We start from the raw sequence: 26073 nt of genomic DNA, 5'->3' as shown, positions 1-26073 counted from the left end.
CACACCAATCAGAGTTATACTTAAACGACATCTTTAATAATAAGATCTTTGCAATGACTTTCAACAATTCACTATTTCTAATGAACCGTTGAGAGTGGCAACACAATGGCTACTGAGATCTTTTATAGCAAAGATCCACCCCTAGTCGACATAACAAACCACAGATATTAGGAACAGTTCACAAAGTGAGACTTTATAATGAGAAAGGAGTATCACGTAGCCAGATAGCATTCGCTATAATTTATCATTCAGTTTGGTCCCTAAGACGAGGTTCTAATCTCGTTCCTGGTACTTCATAGCACAAAAACACCAACTCATCCAATGGCATAACTCAATTGTCAACTCTAAATACGCCCATCTCAAGTAAAACCCTTCTTGACTCCACTCCTGGACAAGCTCACTGAGGGGGGTGAGCCTCTAGGTCATACACTATCCCAGGATAAGTGAAACATCAGAGAGGACATACTATGGTTCCAGACACTGCCATACACCTCCCCCCAATGCCAAAGGAGGGAGTGACTTGCGCAGACATTGTGGAAACCAGTAATTGGTTCTCCATTACTCACACCATCCCTTCACATAGTTTAACAGATACATTCACATATGAAGACAATGTTCCCTCCTGTCCTCTTCCCTTCCTGATATTCTGCATAGCACCAGGGACATGTAAAAGACAAGCCTGACCTCTCCCCTCTCTGGGCCCCAGGTGACTGAGCCCCAGCTGAGGGAAGAAGTGCAACTGCCAACACCAGAGTCCGAAGGGATACATTCTAATAACAAGTATATCACATCAGCATATTATGCAGATAAGACATCTTAATTATCTATGTTACCCAACTAATTCCGATTCATCCACCACAAGTCACATACTCAGATATGTGGACACATACAATTAACATTTTGCATTACAGAGTCTGTGAACATTTTCATTTCATTAAATAATCAGTGGGCCAACATTGCAAATGTAAACAACGGAACAAATGCATCACATCCAAATAACACTTGATTATCTGTAGTGCTGGAGGAATGACACCCAGATAAACACAAACACCGTGTCAGAGTTTAAAAAAGGACCATTTAAAACAGAAGGAATCTGACCTACTCTATATTCAAACTCCATATTCAATTCATGTTTTCTAATAAAAACATACAAATATATGTTTTAGTATACTTTGTACAATTCAAGTTCATATGGTAAAAACAGGTAATCATTAGCAGTCAACAATATAAGACAACAAGTCCCCTGTGTGTATTCTTTCATGCCATTTCAGCTCCCCCAGCTGGTTGAAACTCTTTCCGCACTGGGAGCAGTGGTAAGGCTTCTCCCCCTGTGTGTATTCTCTCATGCCGTTTAAAGACTCTGTGTGTATTCTCTCATGCCGTTTAAGACTCACCAGCTGGCTGAAACCCTTTCCACACTGGGAGCAGTGGTAAGGCTTCTCCCCTGTGTGTATTCTCTCGTGTTGTTTCAGGTTCCCTAAATCGTTAAAACTCTTTCCACACTGCAAGCAGTGGTAAGGCTTCTCCCCTGTGTGTATTCTCTCATGCCGTTTCAGATTCGCGGGCCATTTGAAACACTTTCCACACTGGGAGCAATGGTAAGGCTTCTCCCCTGTATGCATTCTCTCATGCCATTCCAGCTCCCCTGGCTGGTTGAAACACTTTCCACACTGGGGGCAGTGGTAAGGCTTCTCCCCTGTGTGTATTCTCTCATGTTTTTTCAGGTTCCCTAATTCGTTAAAACTCTTTACGCACTGGGAGCAGTGGTAAGGCTTCTCCCCTGTGTGTATTCTCTCATGCAGTTTCAGCTTCGCCGGCTGGCTGAAACCCTTTCCACACTGGGAGCAGTGGTAAGGCTTCTCCCCTGTGTGTATTCTCTCGTGTTGTTTCAGGTTCCCTAATTCGTTAAAACTCTTTACGCACTGGGAGCAGTGGTAAGGCTTCTCCCCTGTGTGTATTCTCTCATGCAGTTTCAGCTTCGCCGGCTGGCTGAAACCCTTTCCACACTGGGAGCAGTGGTAAGGCTTCTGCCCTGTGTGTATTTTCTCATGTCGGTACAGGTCCCTTAACTGGTTAAAACACTTTCCACAGTGGGAACACTGGTGTCTTCTTGTTGGTTTGGACATCCCTGGCTCTGGTTCCTCTGAGTCTGGTCTTTCTCCTGCCAAAGACAGTGTGTTTTTTAAAAAAGAGACCTGAATGAAACCTCCACATGATAAATAGGCCATGCTACGAGGGTAAATCCTAATCAGATCGCTCAATAACCTAAGGCCAGTTTTAACAATCTTGGTGTGATTTTAAAACAAATGTTGTAGAGTTTCCTGGTCATTACTGATAATGTTTACATTACTTTTTGGGGAGGGGTGGAACCAGCCCTGACTAAGCATTTATAAGAGCTCTGTTTTCATTCAAGGTTAAGCTCTCGGCAACACACTCAAGAGTGTGGGGTCAACAGCTTCATTATTGCAATAATTAATCAATATTAAATCAAGATGATTGTTTGAAGAAATGACAAAGTCTCTCTCAGTATACATGAATTTCCACGACAACGCCAGCTGTGACAATTTCTTTTATTTAGACGTTCACAAATTTTGTACATTTTGACTATCACAAATGTCATGATAGTTTGTGTAAAGTAAAAACTATTTGGGGGTAGATATTGCTAAAAAATATAAAACACAACATGTAAAGTGTTGGATGTTTCATGAGCTGAAATAAAAGACCCCAGAATTTTTCCATAAGCATGAAAGCTTATTTCTCAAAAATGTTGTGCACAAATGTGTTTACATCCTGTTAGTGAACATTTATCCTTTGCCAAGATAATTCATCCACATGACAGGTGTGGCATATCAAGCTGATTAAACAGCATGATCATTACACAGGTGCACCTTGTGCTGGGGAGAATAAAAGGCCAGATATGTTACCAGATAATTGAATGTTAAATTCTCTACCAGAAGCCGCCTCCAATGTCATTTTAGAGAATGTGGCAGTACATCCAACTGGCCTCACAACCACAGACCACATATAACGACGCCAGCCCAGGACCTCCACATCGTCTGAGACCAGCCACCCGAGTTGTATTTCTCTTTGTAATGAAGCCCTTTTGTGGGGAAAAAACAATTCTGATTGGCTGGGCCTGGCTCCGCAATGGGTGGGCGTATGCCCTCCAGGGCCCACCAATGGCTGCGCCCCTGCCCAGTCATGTAAAGTCCATGACTGACTTATATGAACTGTAAATCGTTGAAATTGTTGTTTATATTTTGGTTCAGTATACACACACACACACAGTGCATTCGTTAAGTATTCAGACCCCTTCACCTTTTCCAAATTTTGTTACATTTCAGCATTATTCTAAAATTGATTAAATTGTTTTTTCCCTCGTCAATCTAAACTCAGCAAAAAAAAGAAACGTCCTCTCACTGTCAACTGTGTTTATTTTCAGCAAACCTAACATGTGTAAATATTTGTTGGAACATAACAAGATTCAACAACTGAGACATAAACTGAACAAGTTCCACAGACATGTGACTAACTGAAATTGAATAATGTGTCCCTGAACAAAGGGGGGGTCAAAATCAAAAGTAACAGTCAGTATCTGGTGTGGCCACCTGTTGCATTAAGTACTGCAGTGCATCTCCTCCTCATGGACTACACCAGATTTGACAGTACTTGCTGTGAGATGTTACCCCACTCTTCCACCAAGGCACCTGCAAGTTCCCGGACATTTCTGGGGGGAATGGCCCTAGCCCTCACCCTCCGATCCAACAGGTCCCAGACGTGCTCAATGGGATTGAGATCCGGGCTCTTCGCTGGCCATGGCAGAACACTGACATTCCGGTCTTGCAGGAAATCACGCACAGAACGAGCAGTATGGCTGGTGGCATTGTCATGCTGGAGGGTCATGTCAGGATGAGCCTGCAGGAAGGGTACCACATGAGGGAGGAGGATTTCTTCCCTGTAACGCACAGCGTTGAGATTGCCTGCAATGACAACAAGCTCAGTCTGATGATGCTGTGACACACCGCCCCAGACCATGACGGCCTCTCCACCTCCAAATCGATCCCTATCCAGACAGGCTTCGGTGTAATGCGCATTCCTTCGACAATAAACGCAAATCCGACCATCACCACTGACAACCGCGACTTGTCAGTGAAGACCACTTTTTGCCAGTCCTGTCTGGTCCAGTGACGGTGGGTTTGTGCCCAGAGGCGACGTTGTTGCCGGTGATGTCTGGTGAGGACCTGTCTTTCAACAGGCCTACAAGCCCTCAGTCCAGCCTCTCTCAGCCTATTGCGGACAGTCTGAGCACCGATGGAGGGATTGGTGTGTTCCTGGTGTAACTTGGGCAGTTGTTGTCGCCATCCTGTACCTGTCCCGCAGGTGTGATGTTTGGATGTACCAATCCCATGCAGGTGTTGTTACACGTGGTCTGCCACTGCGAGGACGATAAGCTGTCCATCCTGTCTCCCTGTAGCGCTGTCTTAGGCGTCTCACAGTACGGACATTGCAATTTATTGCCCTGGCCACATCTGCAGTCCTCATGCCTCCTTGCAGCATGCCTAAGGCACGTTCACGGAGATGAGCAGGGACCCTGGGCATCTTTCTTTTGGTGTTTTCCAGAGTCAGTAGAAAGGCCTCTTTAGAGTCCTAAGTTTTCATAACTGTAACCTTGATTGCCTACCGTCTGTAAGCTGTTTGTGTCTTAACGACCGTTCCACAGGTGCATGTTCATTAATTGTTTATGGTTCATTGAACAAGCATGGGAAACAGTGTTTCAACCCTTTACAATGAAGATCTGTGACGCTATTTTGATTTTTTTAAATAATCTTTGAAAGACAGGGTCCTGAAAAAGATAGGTACATTTTTTTTGCTGGGTTTATTTTGTATATGTTTTATGTTGAAAAGTGTTTTTTTCTCAGACATAAATAAACAACTCCAGGTGAAAGACAAAGGCCTTAGCTGTAATAAAATAACAAATTAACTGGCAAAGCAGCAGAGCGAGGCCCGCATCCAGCAACTTCACGAGTCACATTTTTGCAGCTGTTTCATTACAGCACTACAGGGAGAGAGAAAAAATCCGTTAAACTTCTCCGTTAAAGCATCAGACTCCATAGTAATTCATCATTAGATGCTACAGTCCTCCTTTAAGACTCCATCATGTTTCATCATTAGATGCTACAGTCCTCCTTTAAGACTCCATCATGTTTAGAATGTGTCTGGAAGCGCTACTCTATCTATTCTACTCTTATCCTTTCGGTTTTAATAATATTTAATGATAATAATAATGTTATACTAGGTAATAACTAACTTTAATAACTAGGGTTAATACCTGCCTGGCGCCCCAACAAAATCTTTATCTTTACCCCCCTCTAACAATACCGCTACAGAATTAGCATAGTAGGCCATGTAATTTAAGGTAATCTGAAATATTTAGGACTAATTTATTCCTTGACACCCATTCTGAAACTAACTGCAGCTCTTTGTTAAGTGTTGCAGTCATTTCAGTTGCTGTGGTAGCTGACGTGTAGTGTTGAGTCATCTGCATACATAGACACACTGGCTTTACTTAAATGTCATTGGCATATTGTTGGTAAAGATTTAAAAAAGTAGGTGCCAAACAGCTGCCCTGGGGAATTCCTGATTCTACCTTGATTTTGTTGTACAGGCTTCCATTAAAGAACACTCTCTGTGTTCTGTTAGACAGGTAGCTCTGGGGCGGCAGGTAGCCTAGTGGTTAGAGCGTTAGGCCAGTAACCAAAAGGTTGCTGGATCGAATTCCCGAGCTGACAAGCTAAAACTCTGTTGTTCTGCCCCTGAACAAGGCAGTTAACCCACTGTTCCTAGGCCGTCATTGAAAATAAGAATTTGCTCTTAACTGACTTGCCTAGTTAAATAAAGGTAAAATAGAAATCAAACACCGGTGACATGTCATTGTTGATTTTTTTTTAACCAAAATTGAATTGAAGGTGCTCCAAAGATTTTTACAATCATTCTTCATGTCATTTATCTTTGTTTCATAAAAAAATATTATTTACATCGACAACATAGGAATCACTACAAAAGATTGTATGACCTCTTTTACACAATATTAGGCCCAGCCTTTGGAACTGTGGTTTTCCTAGATATGGCTACTATATTGTGATCACTACATCTGATGGATCTGGAAACTGCTTTAAAACACATTTCTGCAGCTTAGTAAAGATATGATCAAAATATGTTGATGATTACATTTCTGTACTGTTTGTAACTACCTTTTTATTTTTTTATTTTTAATTAATTAATTAATTTATTTATTTATTTATTTTTGGGGTGGATCAGCTTAATATTGCGGAAAGAATGTTGTTTCCAATGTAATTGTCTGCATCATTTCCAATCCCCCATATTTCTTTGGGTAAATATATATATCCATTCACGTATGCATACATATACACATATATACATACACATACCTACATAGACATACATACTTTTTTTAAAGAGTATACCTTTATTATTATTCCCTGCAAACCCTACCACCGATCCCCCAATTGGAGTAAACTGATAAACATTTCTGTTTTTACCTTCAATTTATACATCTTATACACATTTACAGACACAGTCTACTTTATAATAGTTCTCTCTTGTTTGTTCTTAGTCCTTCCTCTATTTCTGTTGTCCATCCAGTTTCATTTCCACTTGTAACTGTGCTATTTCACAATAGCTCCGCACCTATACACATTTCACAGATCCCGTATGCCCTACATTGTTTATCTTGTTATTAGCCCCACCCTTCAGCTCCACTCAACCTTTCCCATCTATCTTCCAACATCATCCATTTCGGATTTTTATTTGCCATATATTTTTCAGCTGTGCTGTGATGCTTCACAAAAGATTTGAATCTTCCTATTCTCATAGCTTCCACGGATTGTAAATTAAAAATAAACATTTTTGCTAAAATAATTATTATATTATTGATTGATTGACTATGGCTTTTCAAATCCCCCAGTATTGCTATCTGTAGCGTTAGTTCTACGCAAATGTTGCAATTCTTCAACCATTCCTGGACCTGTGACCAAAAACGAGCTACATGCGGACAATACCAAAATAAATGGTCTAATGACTCTGCCTCCTCACAGCAGAATCTACAGAGCTGAGAAGATTGTATCCCCCATATATATAACATTCTATTAGTTGCAAGAATTTTGTACAATAATTTAAATTGAAAAATTCGAAGTTTTGAATCCGGCGTTGTTTTGCGTATCAATTCATAAACCATGTGCCATGGAATGGGTACATCGAAAATCTCTTCCCAACTATTTTGCAATTTATATGGCACAGCTGTAAGTTTTTTGGTCCTTAAATGAAATTGGTATATGTTTTTATTTATCACACTTTTCTTTAACCATTTATGTTCTTTAATATAAGGCCGACATACAAGTTCCTTACTTTTATCCCCTTCCACCTGCCTCTTCCATTTTTGTGGTAATGCTGCAATTAATTGGTTGTAATTTTGGGTAGAGCAGACATTTCCATATGTCTGTGTTAGCTGCATGTGTGACATTACTCCACCAGTCCTATTTATGATATCATTCACAAAAATTATACCTTTTTTAAACATTTCTTCGATAAATACATTTTTTTTATCAATTACTATATTTGAATTTAACCACAAGATTTGTTGTACTATTTGTTCCGTCCTTTCAGGTGGATTAAACTGAAATTGCAACCAACTTTCTAAGGCTTGTTTAAAAAATAAAGATATTTTGGAGATTATTTCCTTTTCAAGCAACCGAAAGTGAGCAGGTGTAATCTGAATAAAGGGAAAAAGGCCCTTCTTGAACATAGGATGAGACATTCGTACCAATCTACTAGAGAACCAGTTTGTTTGTAACTACCTTGGTAGGTTGATTGATAACCTGAACAAGGTTGACGGCACTGGTTACAGTTTGAAGCTTTCTCTTGAGTGGGCAGCCTGATCACAGCTTTCCTACAGTATTAGTTAATTAATTAACAGTGTCTTGAGTTTAGTTTGCCTGTTCAACAGTCTTGTAAAGATAGGGGGGTTGACTGGGACAGACAATGTAATATCCATAATGTTTTAAGGAAAGGTTTTTGTAAAACAAGCACCTTACATTGGATCATCTTTTAACTTTCTCTCTAAAGCTAACTTTCATCAAGGTTTTATATGATCTATTGGTTTCTCTCTTTTCATTGGCAGAATCCTTTTTCAGTGTTATGATATTAACATCCATATCCACCAGTCCATCTTCCTGTCAACTAACAGAACTCTGCTGGTTGTCCTGGTAACAGATACCAGTCCATCTTCCTGTCAACTAACAGAACTCTGCTGGTTGTCCTGGTAACAGATACCAGTGGGCAGATCTATTGTATTTGTTCAAACTAAACTACAGCACTTACTTTTATGTGTCATATCTGATCCTTTCTTCTCTTCTCCTCCTCTCACAGTTCCACTCAGCCCTGTTGTTTTCCTGCAGTCCACCAGCAGCACAGACAACCTCTTCATACCCAGCAGTAAGGTGCTACCGGGAGAGGCACGAAACGGGGACTCCAGGAGGGAGGAAGGGCTAGCGTTGTCCTGGTAACCATAAAGAGGGGACACAGACACATCATTATGGATGCTGATGTCACTGTTGTCATAAAGTGCTTTACAGAAACCCAGCCCAGACCCAGATAGAGCAAGCTGTATGCTAGAACAAACCAAGCTGTACCATGTGGTGTTGTGATCTGGAGAGACTCTTCTCTGCCTCGTCAGCATCAGGATGTTGTTGAGGCTCCCCAGAGGATCCACAATAGTCATGTCTCTCTCCTGTGTTAATGAGAACATCAAACCGATTGTAAACTTATGATCTTCTATTGCAATCACAGCGTCTTACAAGAGGCATGAATATGTCTAAAAAGGGCCTAAAATGGCCACTTCATCATGATTTTATAAAATAATGTTTGTGTTGCAAATGTGAAAGGGTAGTTTCACGAAATGGGTGCCTTTTGTGTCCCTTTGATATTTAATGTATAAAATATGCAACAATATTGAATTTGAAAAGCCTGCTATATTAGATGAGGTGCACTTTAATGTCGACCACATGGAGAATTCGATTAATCTAATTTAAAAGTCCCAAAAATATATGTACCAACAGCAGATGGCCCCTGAAACAATTCCTACAGTACAGAACAACATATTCAAGTGTAGAACTTCAGTAGAATGCCCCTTTAAAACCACACATTAGTTCAACAACAGTTTGTGCCCCTGTTTAAGACAGTACTCACTGGTAGTAATCTGATATTCTGTCTCCTCCTCTTTCACTCCCAAAACGTCTTCCTCCTTCACCTATATTGAGATAGAAACTTTTAGAGAGGAAGAGGATGCTATCACTTCTTTCACTGTAACAGCCTCCTCTTCTTTCACTATAACAGCCTCCTCTTCTTCCACCATAACAGCCTCCTCTTCTTCCACCATAACAGCCTCCTCTTCTTTCACTATAACAGCCTCCTCTTCTTTCACTATAACAGCCTCCTCTTCTTTCACTACAACAGCCTCCTCTTCTTTCACTGTAACACCCTCATCTTCCACGACATTGTTCAGTCCCAGAGCTTCTTTCTCCATACAGCAGACCAGATCAGGGATGTTAGCTAGCTAGTTAGCATTAGCGACTAGCCTAGTGCTAGGCTCAGTATCAATATTAAACAAGTTTGCAAATTGAACAAGCAAATTAGGCTAAAGGTCATCAGTTGATAAATCAACAGAAATGTGTTTAAAACACTGAGATTAGCTAATGTACACAAACACGGTGTAACGCGTCAATCTTTCAGTTTTATGTTGGCTAGCAAGCTACCGAGGCGGTTGAAAAAGTAGCCGCGTTGTTGTTCCTGAAGAAGCGTCCGGTCCAGTAAATTATACGTCACGCAAGAAGCGTCACCTGAAAGATGCATATCGCCATCTGCTGGCTGGAGTGGGTAACGCAGTTTGGAAACAATAGTTACTACACTTTTGTATTGGAAAGAACGTCATAATAATTTACCAATAAGCTGATATATTTTCTCTTACGTCTTACGTTCCTGTACGCAGACGTAGAAGCTTAATATGAATATGTAGATGATGAATAAATACATCTATGAATAGGTAGTGTGTTAATACATATTTGCTCTGTTTATTTTCACATTCGTTTTTATCTAGATGTGACGGTACTTTTACCTTAAAGTCACGCTCTATACAATACAAATCATACTGTAAACAACAGAGCAAATGCATCACATGTAAATAGCACTTGATTATCTGTGGTGCTATACACTCAGTCTACAAAACATTAAGAACACCTGCTCCTTCCATTACTTAGACTGACCAGGTGAATCCAGGTGAAACCTATGATCCCTTATTGATGTCACTAGTTAAATCCACTTCAATCAGTGTAGATGAAGGGGAGGAGTCAGGTTAAATAAGGAATTTTAAGCCTTGAGACATGAGACATGGATTGTGCATGTGTGCCATTCAGAGGGTGAATGGGGAAGACAACATATTTAAGTGTCTTTGAACAGGGTATGGTAGTAGGTGCCAGGCTCATCGGTTTGTGTCAAGAACTGCAAAGTTGCTGGGTTTTCCACCATCCAAACAGTGGCGGTCAGCGCCGTTTAAGATGAGGCAGGACGATTTGTTTATTCATGGCCTTATTTCTATTACAGCATATTAGATGACTGTCATTCATATTCCATTCACCCTGTTCAATGTAACAGCGATAGGTTTAGGATACTAGATGATACTAACATTTCCCCTATACCCATCATAAGGTTGCTACAACCTAGCCATGAATGAAAGTTTAGAATGTAGGTGCACACTGGTCGATAGAAACATTTGAGGTGACAGACAGTGACACATGGACAAACAGTGACACATTCAATACTGCCTTGCACACTCTCGCCTGCATCTAGCTGAAATAGGATTCTATTGGACAAATTCAGGTATGTTTATCCCGGTTTTGTTCCGTTTAAGAAACGTTTGTCAACAGAATCGTCTGAATGAATTCACCCCTGATGACGCGTAAACACAGTTCACTTTCACAACTGCCACGTTGTATTTCCTCTCACGTCAATTCGCTCACCTTTTCCCTTCGCTTGTGGACGTCAATGCACAACACATCAGCTGTAGGTGACCAGGAGAAAAAACCTTTCCAAACCAAACCATTTCATAACTGCTACACACAGCATCGTTGTCACCATATTAGCTAAAGTAACGTCATAGTCAACACAGCTAATATAACTAACGCGTTAGTAAACCTGCTACAATCATGACAGAGCTCCTCTGTGGAGATGCTACATGTTTCATCATTAGATGCTACAGTCCTCCAACAATGGGTGTCATATGAAGCTTTACCACTTGCTCTGTAATAGGAGTAGTATTTTTCCTCGACTCACCTGTGTCCCCTCACATTGACTCTGTACCGGAAATACCTGTATACAGCCTCGCTACTGTTATTTTGCTGCTGCTCTTTAATATTAATTATTTGTATTTTATACATAACACTTATTGTTCTTAAAACTGCATTGTTGGTTCAGGGCTTGTAAGTAAGCATTCCACTGTAAGGTCGACACTTAAAATTTTGTTTTGATTTGTATTTTGATTTCATTCATACATTTCTTACATGAATTTATTAATATAGAAAAGATAAATGTTTAGATTTTTTATATATATTGTTGAACATAATATACTTTAAGGGTATATTAGTTCCAGGATCTCTGCTAGTGTTAAAGTTACGGGCCATTTAATACAGAGAAATTAGCATAGTAGGACCTGTAACTTAAGGTTACCTAACACAACCCCGGTTCTATGATATTATAAGCCTCATTAGGGGTGGAGTCTAGGGAGATCCAATCAAACATCTGTCAAGCAACAGCTAATAGCAGATGACTCCACTTCCTATATAGGGCCATAGTCTCTCCCGTCTTCACATCTAAGTACGTTTGTCTTCCATGTGTGAAAGGTAACCTAGTCAACTACCAACTACCATAGAGCTCATATACTCTCCGATGCCAAGTCTAGACAGGATCATCCCTCAGAGGTCCCCACTCTACTCACCGTATGTGTAGTGATGTCCAGTCAGTAGAACCTCATGAAGGTACATCACCACAACATGCTGCATTACAGATCTCTTGAACAGAGATGCCTTTGAACAATGCCTATGTTGTAGCCATACCTCGGGTGGATTGAGCCATCAAGACCTCCGGAGGTGTCAGATCCTTGCTACTATAGAACCTCATGAAGGTATTTTTTATTTTTTATTTATTTCACCTTTATTTTACCAGGTAGGTCAATTGAGAACAAGTTCTCATTTACAACTGCGACCTGGCCAAGATAAAGCAAAGCAGTGCGACAAAAACAACATCACAGAGTTACACATAAACAAATGTACAGTCAATAACACAATAGAAAAATCTATGTACAGTGTGTGCAAATGTAGAAGAGTAGGGAGGTCATCTCAAGGACTCAAGGACTGGAATCATCTCAAGGACTTCATCAAACTGACACTAGTGGAAGTCGTCTCGAGAATTCCAGAAAAATCGGTTTTGTCCTACGCAATGTATATATTTCACTTATACACTAACTTCATCTGTGCCGAGGATGATGCCTGGATAAAAAAGGATTTTCCTCATTGGCTGGCTGTTATGGAGCAGCCAGGACCTTCTGCCTGAAACTGAAGTGCTGTGTGTTATTAAAGCATGTACAGTTTAGGTCCTTCTTTGTTGAACAAGGCACTGACATCCCCAGACATCAGCTCACCAGGAGCCATGGTGATGACCTGGTGTATTCTCATGGTGGAGGGCACTGCTTTAATCGGTCTTGGCATCATCTCCATCGCACGTTCAACATCAGCACTCTTCACACAGAACAGCTTCACTGACGTGTTTGTCTGATGGAGGCCTTTGTAAAGCTCCTGTGCATCGCTGACATCACGGCCCTTAGCCACCAACCTGTCCGCCGTTCTCTTCAACGTTCATGATGTGGACTTAGTGGTCAAGTTCCTCAGTGCTCCTTTCCTCTCCTTGCTTCTTTTGTATGCTGTTCTCCACTGTTTACGCTTCTGATGCTGGTCTGTCTCACTTAATAAATCAATTGTCTTTTCTTTTTCCCCCTGAATCAACATTCCTTTTCCATCTCTCCCTCTCAAAGTAATGTTCCCTTTTTACTGGGTCAGCATTGTGACGTGCTAGACACTGCCTTTGTCGTTCTGCTGCTGATGTGGGTGCCACCATTCCCTAGATGTTTCAATGGAATAACATTAAAACAAAGATTCTTAGAATATATAAATGTATACACTATAATCATTGAGTAATTTAGGATCCAGAGCAACTTAAAGGAACAACTGAAGAGCCTTGCCCAACTCTCCTACCACCAGGCTACCTGCCATAAAATATACTTTCTGTTCACATGGAACACGTTACAGCATGTTTTATAAGTGAATATAAACAATATATAATGTATAATATATTCAATTATTAATTTGTTTAGATGCAATATTCATAAATAAAGTAAATAACTCAACCCTGTCACAGGTTTACAACCCGTTACATGTAGACTGAGGGACAGAGCTAAATTGTGTGAATTTAATCAATAATCATGCATTTATTTGATAAAAATACTTTCTCAACAAAATAACACAAATTTATGTTTGCATTAAATTATGTGCACATTTTAATATTAATTTCCCAAGTAAAAATTAATTGAAACGCCTGGGGGACATGAAACAATTCTTGGTGTCAGTTAAAAAAATATGATTTTGTAATAATAAAGTTTAAATTCATTCTATATTTATTTAAATTCATTATACTGGACATTTCAATTTATAAACAAAATCAGTCAGTGGGACTGAAATATTACCAGAGCTCAAGAATGACCCAAATACTGTTAGAATAGAAATTGTTTTCTCTGTCTGTTATTTATTCACATCTAAATGTGGCCATACAACTCCCTTAAAGTGGAGGTAGCTAAATGTAACCACATGTAACATATGGATCTGCATTAGTATAGCATCACAAGTCCCAATGCAAAGTTACACCTCTCTTTTCTATTTTTAGAGTACATAAAACCGATCAGAATTCCAAAGAATGCCGAAGTCATGTCAGAATGTTTTTTTACAGGCTGTGAAGTAATATGGAGGACCCGGCTAGCCAGCCTATTCCCTACAATGTAAACTCTGACCGAAATATCTTCAAATAGATCACTTCAAATTAAACCAAATCGTGTGCACTCATGACTAGTGGTTTCAATAACATCTTCAGCCAACTTACAAGCAAATACTTTATGAATTGACGGTTACAGACAAGCTTGCAAGGTTGTTAGGCAACTAGCCTGCTAATGTTAGCCCTACCAGACCTACCTACTTCAGCTCTGCATGAGTCAGCCAGTGGCTATCAACACCTAGCTAGCTCTAATTTACACCTTTAATAGCCAATTGAGCCACATTAAAGTAAACCAAAGTTTTGTAAATACACAATACCATCTAACCAGTTATCAAATCATGTTACATGCAGTTATGTTAGCCAGCCAGCTAACATTAGCTATTTTAACCTGCTAGCCTAGCCAGCTAACTAGCCTAGCTAGCCAACCACCACAGTAAGTAGTAAGTAGCAAGCCAGAGCCCAACATTGTTAACAACTCGAGACCAAGTAGCACAGGCAGGAGCCCACAGAACACAACTAAAACTAAACCAGCACATCAAAAGCGAAGAAAGCAGAGACTTACAGATTGACGGACCATCTGATGGTAAAAGAGTGGCTGAGTTACTGAAGCGAGAGGCAGGGAGAGAAGTGCTTCTGAGAGAGATGTCGTTTCACCTGGCCAAGGGAGAGTCAGTGAGGCGGGTAATTAGGGTGACCACATGTCCCGGACAGTCCCGCACAATCAAACAATCATGTCCTGCATTTTATCAACAAATTCAAACACCACTAATTTAGAAAAAAAAGGTTGATTTGTCCCGTAAAACAGTCTGACATTCCCGACCTGTCTCTTGCAGTCACGTTGCACTTATGAAAATAGACACTGTATATCATAAGGATGTGATAGCCTTAGCCTACTGGTGATGTTAATCCTTAAGAGTCTATTGAAGCACCTGTGCGTCAATCTAAGTAACATAGTAAAAAAAAAATCCCCATCCAAATCCATCAGTTTAAGATAAAGATCTGTTTTGTTGCATGGGCTGCGTCTCAATCCATCACATCTGCAAATGTCGGCCTTCCGCCTGTGAGGTGGAAGGTGGTCGCTACAGCGGTTTTTGTCAGACCATAAGACATCCCAAATACCGGGTCTTCTCACGAAAAAATGTCTGTAGCATCCAAACCGTTTGAGCTACAAAATAAAATAGAAAAGGGGAGACTCACCAACATAACGGTGTTCTCTATGTTGCTCATCGGAACTCGTTTGAAGGTAACCTATACACACAAATGGAAGTACGGAGGTAGTTTTGTGCCCCCAAAAATAAGGGGTTAAATATATGTAAAACAATATATAAAATATTACCTGAGCTTTCTTATATAGGACAGACACTTCAAAACCTTATTCCTTAAAAAAATATATATATATATTTTTCCAGTTATCAACGTGTTTATCAATGCATTTCTATGGGCAATATCAGTAAAGCCCAAATTCAATATTTGATTTAAATATATATATATATACACTGCTCAAAAAAATAAAGGGAACACTTAAACAACACAATGTAACTCCAAGTCAATCACACTTCTGTGAAATCAAACTGTCCACTTAGGAAGCAACACTGATTGACAATAAATTTCACATGCTGTTGTGCAAATGGAATAGACAACAAGTGGAAATTATAGGCAATTAGCAAGACACCCCCAATAAAGGAGTGGTTCTGCAGGTGGTGATCACAGACCACTTCTCAGTTCCTATGATTCCTGGCTGATGTTTTGGTCACTTTTGAATGCTGGCGGTGCTTTCACTCTAGTGGTAGCATGAGACGGAGTCTACAACCCACACAAGTGGCTCAGGTAGTGCAGCTCATCCAGGATGGCACATCAATGCGAGCTGTGGCAAGAAGGTTTGCTGTGTCTGTCAGCGTAGTGTCCAGAGCATGGAGGCGCTACCAGGAGACAGGCCAGTACATCAGGAGATGTGGAGGAGGCCGTAGGAGGGCAACAACCCAGCAGCAGGACCGCTACCTCCGCCTTTGAGCAAGGAGGAGCAGGAGGAGCACTGCCAGAGCCCTGCAAAATGACCTCCAGCAGGCCACAAATGTGCATGTGTCTGCTCAAACGGTCAGAAACAGACTCCATGAGGGTGGTATGAGGGCCCGACGTCCACAGGTGGGGGTTGTGCTTACAGCCCAACACCGTGCAGGACATTTGGCATTTGCCAGAGAACACCAAAATTGGCAAATTTGCCACTGGCGCCCTGAGCTCTTCACAGATGAAAGCAGGTTCACACTGAGCACGTGACAGACGTGACAGAGTCTGGAGACGCCGTGGAGAACGTTCTGCTGCCTGCAACATCCTCCAGCATGACCGGTTTGGCGGTGGGTCAGTCATGGTGTGGGGTGGCATTTCTTTGGGGGGCCGCACAGCCCTCCATGTGCTCGCCAGAGGTAGCCTGACTGCCATTAGGTACCGAGATGAGATCCTCAGACCCCTTGTGAGACCATATGCTGGTGCGGTTGGCCCTGGGTTCCTCCTAATGCAAGACAATGCTAGACCTCATGTGGCTAGAGTGTGTCAGCAGTTCCTGCAAGAGGAAGGCGTTGATGCTATGGACTGGCCCGCCCGTTCCCCAGACCTGAATCCAATTGAGCACATCTGGGACATCATGTCTCGCTCCATCCACCAACGCCATGTTGCACCACAGACTGTCCAGGAGTTGGCGGATGCCTTAGTCCAGGTCTGGGAGGAGATCCCTCAGGAGACCATCCGCCACCTCATCAGGAGCATGCCCAGGCGTTGTAGGGAGGTCATACAGGCACGTGGAGGCCACACACACTACTGAGCCTCATTTTGACTTGTTTTAAGGACATTACATCAAAGTTGGATCAGCCTGTAGTGTGGTTTTCCACTTTAATTTTGAGTGTGACTCCAAATCCAGCCCTCCATGGGTTGATAAATTTGATTTCCATTGATCATTTTTGTTTGATTTTGTTGTCAGCACATTCAACTATGTAAAGAAAAAAGTATTTAATAAGAATATTTCATTAATTCAGATCTAGGATGTGTTATTTTAGTGTTCCCTTTATTTTTTTGAGCAGTGTATATATATATATATATATATATATATATATATATATATAGTATCAGTCAAAAGTTTGGACACACCTACTCATTGCAGGATTTTTCTTTATTTTAACTTTTTTCTACATTGCCAAGAGTGTGCAAAGCTGTCATCCACTCAAATGGTGGTTACTTTGAAGAATCTCAAACATAAACTATATTTATATTTGTTTAACACTTTTTTGGTTACTACATGATTCCATATATGTTATTTCATAGTTTTGATGTCTTCACTATTATTCTACAACGCAGAAAATAGTAAAAATAATGAAAATCTCTGGAATGAGTAGGTGTGTCCAAACTTTTGACTGGTACTGTATATATATAAACACATATATTTTATATACCTAAAGGGGTCCTAGAATTAAAAATCAAACAGCTAAATAATCCACGGTATGGCCATCTTAAAACAATTCCAACCAATACGGCCTGTTCCTAGGCCGTCATTGAAAATAAGAATTTGTTCTTAACTGACTTGCCTAGTAAAATAAAGGTAAAATAAATAAAAAATAAAATACAGCTAAATTTGGAGAGGACAGCATTCGAAAAGTATTCAGACGCCTTGACTTTTTCCAATTTTTGTTACGTTACAGCCTCAAATTCTGTTACGCTGAAAAACATCCTCACAGCATGATTCTGCAACCACCATGCTTCACCGTAGGGAGGGTGCCAGGTTTCCTCCAGACGTCACGCTTGGCATTCAGGCCATTGTTCAATCTTGATTTCATCAGACCAGAGAATCTTGTTTCTCATGGTATGAGAATCTTTTGGTTGCCTTTTGGCAAACTCTAAGTGAGCTGTCATGTGCCTTTTACTGAGGAGTGGCTTCCGTCTGGCCACTCTACCATAAAGGCCAGACTGGCAGAGTGCTGCAGAGGTGGTTGTCCTTCTTGAAGGTTCTCCCATCTCCACAGATATGACCAGCCTTTCAAAGCACTTCATGGCTACAGACTAGTGCTATGGGTCGGTAGTCATTTAGGTAGGTTACCTTGGTGTTCTTTGGGCACAGGGACTATGGTGGTCTGCTTGAAACATGTTGGTATTACAGACTCAGACAGGGAGAGGTTGAACATGTCAGTGAAGACACTTGATAGTTGGTCAGCGCATGCTCGGAGTACACGTCCTGGTAATCCGTCTGGCCCTGCGTTGTTATCTAAGGACCCATGCCAAACCTTTTCAGTCTCCTGAGGGGGAATAGGTTTTGTCGTGCCCTCTTTATATAGCCTAATTATTTTTCACTCTGGAAGCTACGGTAAACAGTGGTTGTAGTGCACTGCTGCCACCACCAGGCCTGGAGTCCATTTTGACTTTGTTGATAGCGAGCTGTGTTAGCTAGCTGTGCGGATAAAGACGTAGCAGCTAGCTAACTGGCTACCGATCAACCTAGTGTGTATTGAACATTCATATTGGACTGTAGCAGCTAGCTAACTGGCTAGCGATCAACCTATTGTGTGTATTGAACATTCATATTGGACAACCTTACCTATATAGTAGCACCACCAACCATCAGCCCATTAATAATCCTATTCATTTCAAGCCACCTAAGATGTCACCATACTGTTATTTTAAAGCCCCACTATGTAAGACATAAATCATCAGAGTGGGCCTCCAACTTAAATGTAAACAATGGAGCAAATGCATCACATGTGAATATCACTTGATTATCAGAGGGATGTATTATGACATCAGATAGAACTACTCAGACATTCCAAATCAGGCTTCATCCATATCATGAAGGTGGATATTGATCCAACCATTTCCAAAGTAATGACCGGGCTGATGGAAACAGGCTATGCCTGTACACTTTTATAAATGCAGACAGACGATTTGTTATTTCGTTTGACATGGTGGGGTCTTTTTGTGTCATTAAAAATGTATAAACGAGAAATCCTTTATGTGCAAATATTGATTTAATAACGATCATATCTCAGTTAACTTGGAGTCACGTGATGATATGTTGTGTGGTCCTCCCTCTACGACTTGGGAACCCATGTAGTTTATTAGGCTACAGATGAAATAAGTTATGAACTTCACAGGGTGGTGAAACTGCATGTGATGAGCTTGATGCTCCTTTCCAATACATTTTGATGGTCTTCTTCTGGTGACATGATGATTGATGCTTGGTTGCCATTTGACAAATAAAATAATATCGCTCTCATCCATAATAATTTCATCATATAGGTAGCCTACCAGCACTGTATATGTGTGCTGCAGGATACAGTGCACGGGACAAGAGCACGTTTTCTATTTTACACAAGTTTTTAAAACCATCAGTGGAGTTGAAAATGTGATGGAAACCAATTTAACTTGTATTTTTCATTCGGTACATGGGAATTTAACAGCAAACGTTATTTTTCTTGTGCACTACGTCATAACGCAAAGCCTTTTATCCGCAATAAGTCTGGTTGATGCAAACATTTCTGATGGGAAAATGTGTATATTGTTTTATGCAGATTTGAGAATATTCACATGGAAATCTGGCACAAATTACATGGAAACTTAGCTACTAAGGTGGATATTGATCCAACACCTGCCACGTATTCAAACCAGCCCACTGGGCACAGACGTCAGTTCAACATCTAGTTTCTATTTACATTTCTTTGAGTCGTCAACTAAAGTGAATTCAACATGAAATCAACACAAAATGTCACCTGTCACTGGATTTAGGTTGCCAGTTCGGTGAAAAATAAAAAATACCTGATGTTCATGGCTTTTTACAAATCCAATCAGTTTCCCACATTGATCAAACATCATCACATGGATTTGTTTTGTTGAAATGACATGGAAACAAAGTTTATTCAACCAGTGGGAGGTTTGTAAATGCCCCCAGGAAAGTAAAACAAAGAACTCTTCATTGAGACAATGATAAACAGCAATCCGTGGGAAAGTTGTGGTGGATATTATAAAATAAGGATCTGCTGGAGTGCAAGTCAAACCAAGATTCTTTATTTCTGAGCTCAGAGAGAATAACAGTTACACAGCGCAGTGTAGACAGTCTGAATTCCTGAAGCATTGGGTGATGAGCACATATCTTTATAGTTTCCTGTTCCTGGGAGGGACTTTATTCATACAAGGGCGCAGGTGCAGCTGGTTTGCAACACAGGATGATACTCCCAGGAACAGGAGATTATAATAGGTCAGTTTCACAAGGTTAGTCTGTGGTGGTTAATTTCTGTATTACCAAATGAGGAGAGACAAACTTCACACACCAATCAGTTATACTTAAACTACATCTTTAATAATAAGATCTTTGCAATGACTTTCAACAATTCACTATTTCGAATGAACCGTTGAGAGTGGCAACACAATGGCTACTGAGATCTTTTATAGCAAAGATCCACCCCCTAGTCGACATAACAAACCACAGATATTAGGAACAGTTCACAAAGTGAGATTTTATAATGAGAAAGGAGTATCCCGTAGCCAGATAGCATTCGCTATAAATTATCGTTCAGTTTGGTTCATAGCACAAAAACACCAACTCATCCAATGGCATAACTCAATTGTCAACTCTAGATACCCCCATCTCAAGTAAAACCCCTTCTTGACCCCACTCCTGGACACGCTCACTGAGGGGAGTGAGCCTCTAGGTCATACCCCCAATGCGAAAGGAGGGAGTGACTTGCGCATAGACATTGTGGAAACCAGTAATTGGTTCCCCATTAATCACACCATCCCTTCACATAGTTTAACAGATACATTCACATATGAAGACAATGTTCCCTCCTGTCCTCTTCCCTTCCTGATATTCTGCATAGCACCAGGGACATGTGAAAGACAAGCCTGACCTCTCCCCTCTCTGGGCCCTAGGTGACTGAGCCCCAGCTGAGGGAAGAAGTGCAACTGCCAACACCAGAGTCCGAAGGGATACATTCTAATAACAAGTATATCACATCAGCATATTATGCAGATAAGACATCTTAATTATCTATGTTACCCAACTAATTCTGATTCATCCGCCACAAGTCACATACTCAGATATGTGGACACATACAATAAACATTTTCTATTACAGAGTCTGTGAACATTTTCATTTCATTAAATAATCAGTGGGCCAACATTGCAAATGTAAACAACGGAACAAATGCATCACATCCAAATATCACTTGATTATCTGCAGTGCTGGAGGAATGACACACAGATAAACACACACAGTGTCAGAGTTTAAAAAAGGACCATTTAAAACAGAAGGAATCTGACCTACTCTATATTCAAACTCCATATTCAATTCATGTTTTCTAATAAAAACATACAAATATATGTTTTAGTATACTTTGTACAATTCAAGTTCATATGGTAAAAACAGGTAATCATTATCAGTCAACAATATAAGACAGCAAGTCCCCTGTGTGTATTCTCTTATGCCATTTCAGGTCCCCCGGCTGGTTGAAACACTTTCCACACTGGGAGCAGTGGTAATGCTTCTCCCGTGTGTGTATTCTCTCATGCCATTTCAGCTCCCCCGGCTCGTTAAACCCCTTTCCGCACTGCGAGCAGTGGTAAGGCTTCTCCCCTGTGTGTAATCTCTCGTGCAGTTTCAGATCCGCGGGCCATTTGAAACACTTTCCACACTGGGAGCAATGGTAAGGCTTCTCCCCTGTGTGCATTCTCTCATGCCATTTCAGCTCCCCTGGCTGGTTGAAACACTTTCCACACTGGGGGCAGTGGTAAGGCTTCTCCCCTGTGTGTATTCTCTCATTTTTGTTCAGGTTCCCTAATTCGTTAAAACTCTTTCCACACTGCGAGCAGTGGTAAGGCTTCTCCCCTGTGTGTATTCTCTCATGCCGTTTCAGATTCGCCGGCTGGCTGAAACCCTTTCCACACTGGGAGCAGTGGTAAGGCTTCTCCCCTGTGTGTATTCTCTCATGTTGTTTCAGGTTCCCTAAATTGCTAAAACTCTTTCCACACTGCGAGCAGTGGTAAGGCTTCACCCCTGTGTGTATTCTCTCATGTCGGTACAGCTCCCTTAACTGGTTAAAACACTTTCCACAGTGGGAACACTGGTGTCTTCTTGTTGGTTTGGACATCCCTGGCTCTGGTTCCTCTGAGTCTGGTCTTTCTCCTGCCAAAGACAGTGTGTTTTTTTTAAAAGAGACCTGAATGAAACCTCCACATGATAAATAAGCCATGCTACGAGGGTAAATCCTAATCAGATCGCTCAATAACCTAAGGCCAGTTTTAACAATCTTTGTGTGATTTTAAAACAAATGTTGTAGAGTTTCCTGGTAATTACTGATAACGTTTACATTACTTTTTTATTCATTCTGTTTTACAAGTCAGAACACAAAAAACTAAACCGTTCTTGGACACTCAAGACACAGACGTCGCTTAATTCCAATCGAGCAGGTGGTTCTAAATATATAACTTTCATAGCTGTATGATACAGAATGCGAGCTACAGTTGTGGCCAAAAGTTTTGAGAATGACACAAATTTTAATTTCCACAAAGTTTGCTGCTTCAGTGTCTTCAGATATTTTTGTCAGATGTTACTATGAAACACTGAAGTATAATTACAAGCATTTCATAAGTGTCAAAGGCTTTTATTGGCAATGACATGAAGTTGATGCAAAGAGTCAATATTTGCAGTGTTGACCCTTCTTTTTTCAAGACCTCTGCAATCCACCCTGGTGTCAATTAACTTCTGGGCTAAAACATACCTGACTGATGGCAGCCCATTCTTGCATAATCAATGCTTGGAGTTTGTCAGAATTTGTGGGTTTTTGTTTGTCCACCCGCCTCTTGAGGATTGACCACAAGTTCTCAATGGGATTAAGGTCTGGGGAGATTCCTGGCCCTGAACCCAAAATATTGATGTTTTGTTCCCCGAGCCACTTATCATGTTTGCCTTATGGCAAGGTGCTCCTTCATGCTGGAAAAGGAATTGTTCGTCACCGAACTGTTCCTGGATGGTTGGGAGAAGTTGCTCTCGGAGGATGTGTTGGTAGCATTCCTTATTCATGGCTGTGTTCTTAGGCAACATTGTGAGTGAGCCCACACCCTTGGCTGAAAAGCAACCCCACACATGAATGGTCTCAGGATGCTTTACCGTTGGCATGACACAGGACTGATGGAAGCGCTCACCTTGTCTTCTCCAGAGAAGCTTTTTCCAGATGCCCCAAACAATCGAAAAGGGGATTCATCAGAGAAAATGACTTTACCCCAGTCCTCAGCAGTCCAATCCCTGTACCTTTTGCAGAATATCAGTCTGTGTGCAGATGCACTCACACCTGCCTGCTGCCATTCCTGAGCAAGCTCTGTACTGGTGGTGCCCCGATCCCGCAGCTGAATCAACTTTAGGAGACGGTCCTGGCGCTTGCTGGACTTTCTTGGGTGCCGTGAAGCCTTCTTCACAACAATTAAACCGCTCTGAAGCCTTCTTCACAACAATTGAACCGCTCTCCTTGAAGTTATCGATGATCCGATAAAGGGTTGATTTAGGTGCAATCTTACTGGCAGCAACATCCTTGCCTGTGAAGACTTTTTTTTGTGCAAAGCAATGATGACGGCACGTGTTTCCTTGCAGGTAACCATGGGTGACAGAGGAAGAACAATGATTCCAAGCACCACCCTCCTTTTGAAGCTTCCAGTTTTGGGGGGGATTCAGTTCAAGGGTTCGACACCTGCTGTTTAAATGCCCCAATTTCTTATTTAGACATTCAGATTTTTATTGCATGGTTTATTTTTCCGTAAGTTTAAAAAAAATCTGACACAGCGGTTGCATTAAGGAGAGGTATATCTATAATTCCATGTGTATAACTTGTATTATCATCTATATTTATGATGAGTATTTCTGTTGAAACAATGTGGCTATGCAAAGTCACTTGATGTTTTCGCAACTAGTGAATCTAACGCCTCAATGTAAACTCAGATTTTTTTTATATAAATATGAACTTAATCAAACAAAACATGCATGTATTGTTTAACATGAAGTCCTATGAGTGTCATCTGATGAAAATAATCAAAGGTTAGTGATTAATCAAAATCAAAAGTAACAGTCAGCATCTTTTGTGGCCTAATTAGTACTGCAGTGCATCTCCTCCTCATGGACTGCACCAGATTTGACAGTACTTGCTGTGAGATGTTACCCCACTCTTCCACCAAGGCACCTGTAAGTTCCCGGACATTTCTGGGGGAATGGTACTAGCCCTCACCCTCCGATCAAACAGGTCCCAGACGTGCTCAATGGGATTGAGATCCGGGCTCTTCGCTGGCCACGGCAGAACACTGACATTCCGGTTTTGCAGGAAATCACCCACAGAACGAGCAGTATGGCTGGTGGCATTGTCATGCTGGAGGGTCATGTCAGGATGAGCCTGCAGGAAGGGTACCACATGAGGGAGGAGGATGTCTTCCCTGTAACACACAGCGTTGAGATTGTCTGCAATGACAACAAGCTCAGTCTGATGATGCTCTGACACACCGCCCCAGACCACACTCTGAAGTTTCTAAAACTGTTTGAATGATGTCTGTGAGTATAACAGAACTCATATGGCAGGCGAAAACCTGAGAAAAATCCAACCAGGAAGTGGGAAATCTGAGGTTTGTAGTTTTTCAACTCATTGCCTATCGAATGTACAGTGTCTATGGGGTCATATTGCACTTCCTAAGGCCTCCACTATATGTCAATAGTCTTTAGAACTTTGATTGAGGCTTCTACTGTGAAGGAGGGGGGAATGAGAGCTGTTTCAACCAGAGGTCTGCCAGAGTGGCATGAGCTGATCATGTGCCTACACGTGAGAGCGACCTGCGTTCCATTGCAATTCTAAAGACAAAGGAATTCTCCGGTTGGAACATTATTGAAGATTAATGTTAACAACATCCTAAAGATTGATTCTATACACAGTTTGACATGTTTCTACGAACTCTAATATAACTTTTTGAATTTTTCGTCTGAACTGTGGCCTGGACTTGCCCGCGCCTCATGATTTTGGATTTGTTTACCAAACGCGCTAACAAAAGGAGGTATTTGGACATAAATGATGGACTTTATCAAACAAAACAAACATTTATTGTGGAACTGGGATTCCTGGGAGTGCATTCAGTGACATCAGCATTATGGATGCTGATGTCACTGTTGTCATGAAGTGCTTTACAGAAACCCAGCCCAGACCCAGATAGAGGAAGCTGTATGCTAGACCAGACCAAGCTGTACCATCTGATGTTCTGATCTGGAGAGACTCTTCTCTGCCTCGTCAGCATCAGGATGTTGTTGAGGCTCCCCAGAGGATCCACGATAGTCACGTCTCTCTCCTGTGCGAACGAGAACAGCAAACAGATGGTACACTTATGACCATCTATTACAATCAAGAGGCATGAATATGTCTAAAATGTGCACTTTCATCATGATTTTGTCAAATATTGTTTGTGTTGCAAATGCATAGGGTCAATTCCACAAAATGGGTGCCTTTAACATCCCTTTGATATTTTAAGTAGATTTTAAAAGCCTGTTATATTAGATGAGGTGAACTTTAATGTAGACCACATGGAGAATGAGAATTCAATAATCAAAGTCCCAAAAACATATGTACCAATGGCAGATTGTCCCTTAAACAATTCCCACAGTACTGAACAACATATTCAAGTGTAGAACTGAAGTAGAATGCCCCGTTAAAACAACACATTATTTCAAGAACTGCATAGTGCCCCCGTTTTTAAGACAGTACTCACTGGTTGTAATCTGATCTTCAGCCTCCTCCTTTTTCACTCCCAAAACGTCTTCCTCCTCTTTTATTGAGACAGCCTCCGCTTCCTCTTTTACTCCAAAAGGTTCTTCCTCTTCTTTCACTTCATTCTCTTCTTTCAATGTTACGGCAT

General features: G+C 41.1%; 2 protein-coding genes across 2 annotated transcripts in view; one reads left to right on the top strand and one right to left on the bottom strand.

The window, feature by feature from the left end:
- Nucleotides 1–26073, top strand: part of LOC139547632 (zinc finger protein 271-like) — a 271214-nt gene that overhangs the window by 167707 nt on the left and 77434 nt on the right. The window lies entirely within an intron of this gene.
- On the bottom strand, nucleotides 15–25390 carry LOC139547624 (zinc finger protein 271-like). Its single transcript, XM_071356577.1, has 2 exons — nucleotides 21595–25390; nucleotides 15–2106 (listed from the first exon to the last, which is right to left on the bottom strand). The coding sequence occupies exons 1-2, from the start codon at nucleotides 22386–22388 to the stop codon at nucleotides 1212–1214; spliced, it is 1689 nt and encodes a 562-aa protein (XP_071212678.1). The 5' UTR covers nucleotides 22389–25390; the 3' UTR covers nucleotides 15–1211.

The sequence above is a fragment of the Salvelinus alpinus genome, chromosome 2 (genome assembly GCF_045679555.1).
Source record: "Salvelinus alpinus chromosome 2, SLU_Salpinus.1, whole genome shotgun sequence".
Taxonomy (NCBI): Eukaryota; Metazoa; Chordata; class Actinopteri; order Salmoniformes; family Salmonidae; genus Salvelinus; species Salvelinus alpinus.
This window is presented reverse-complemented; position numbering and strand designations above follow the sequence as displayed.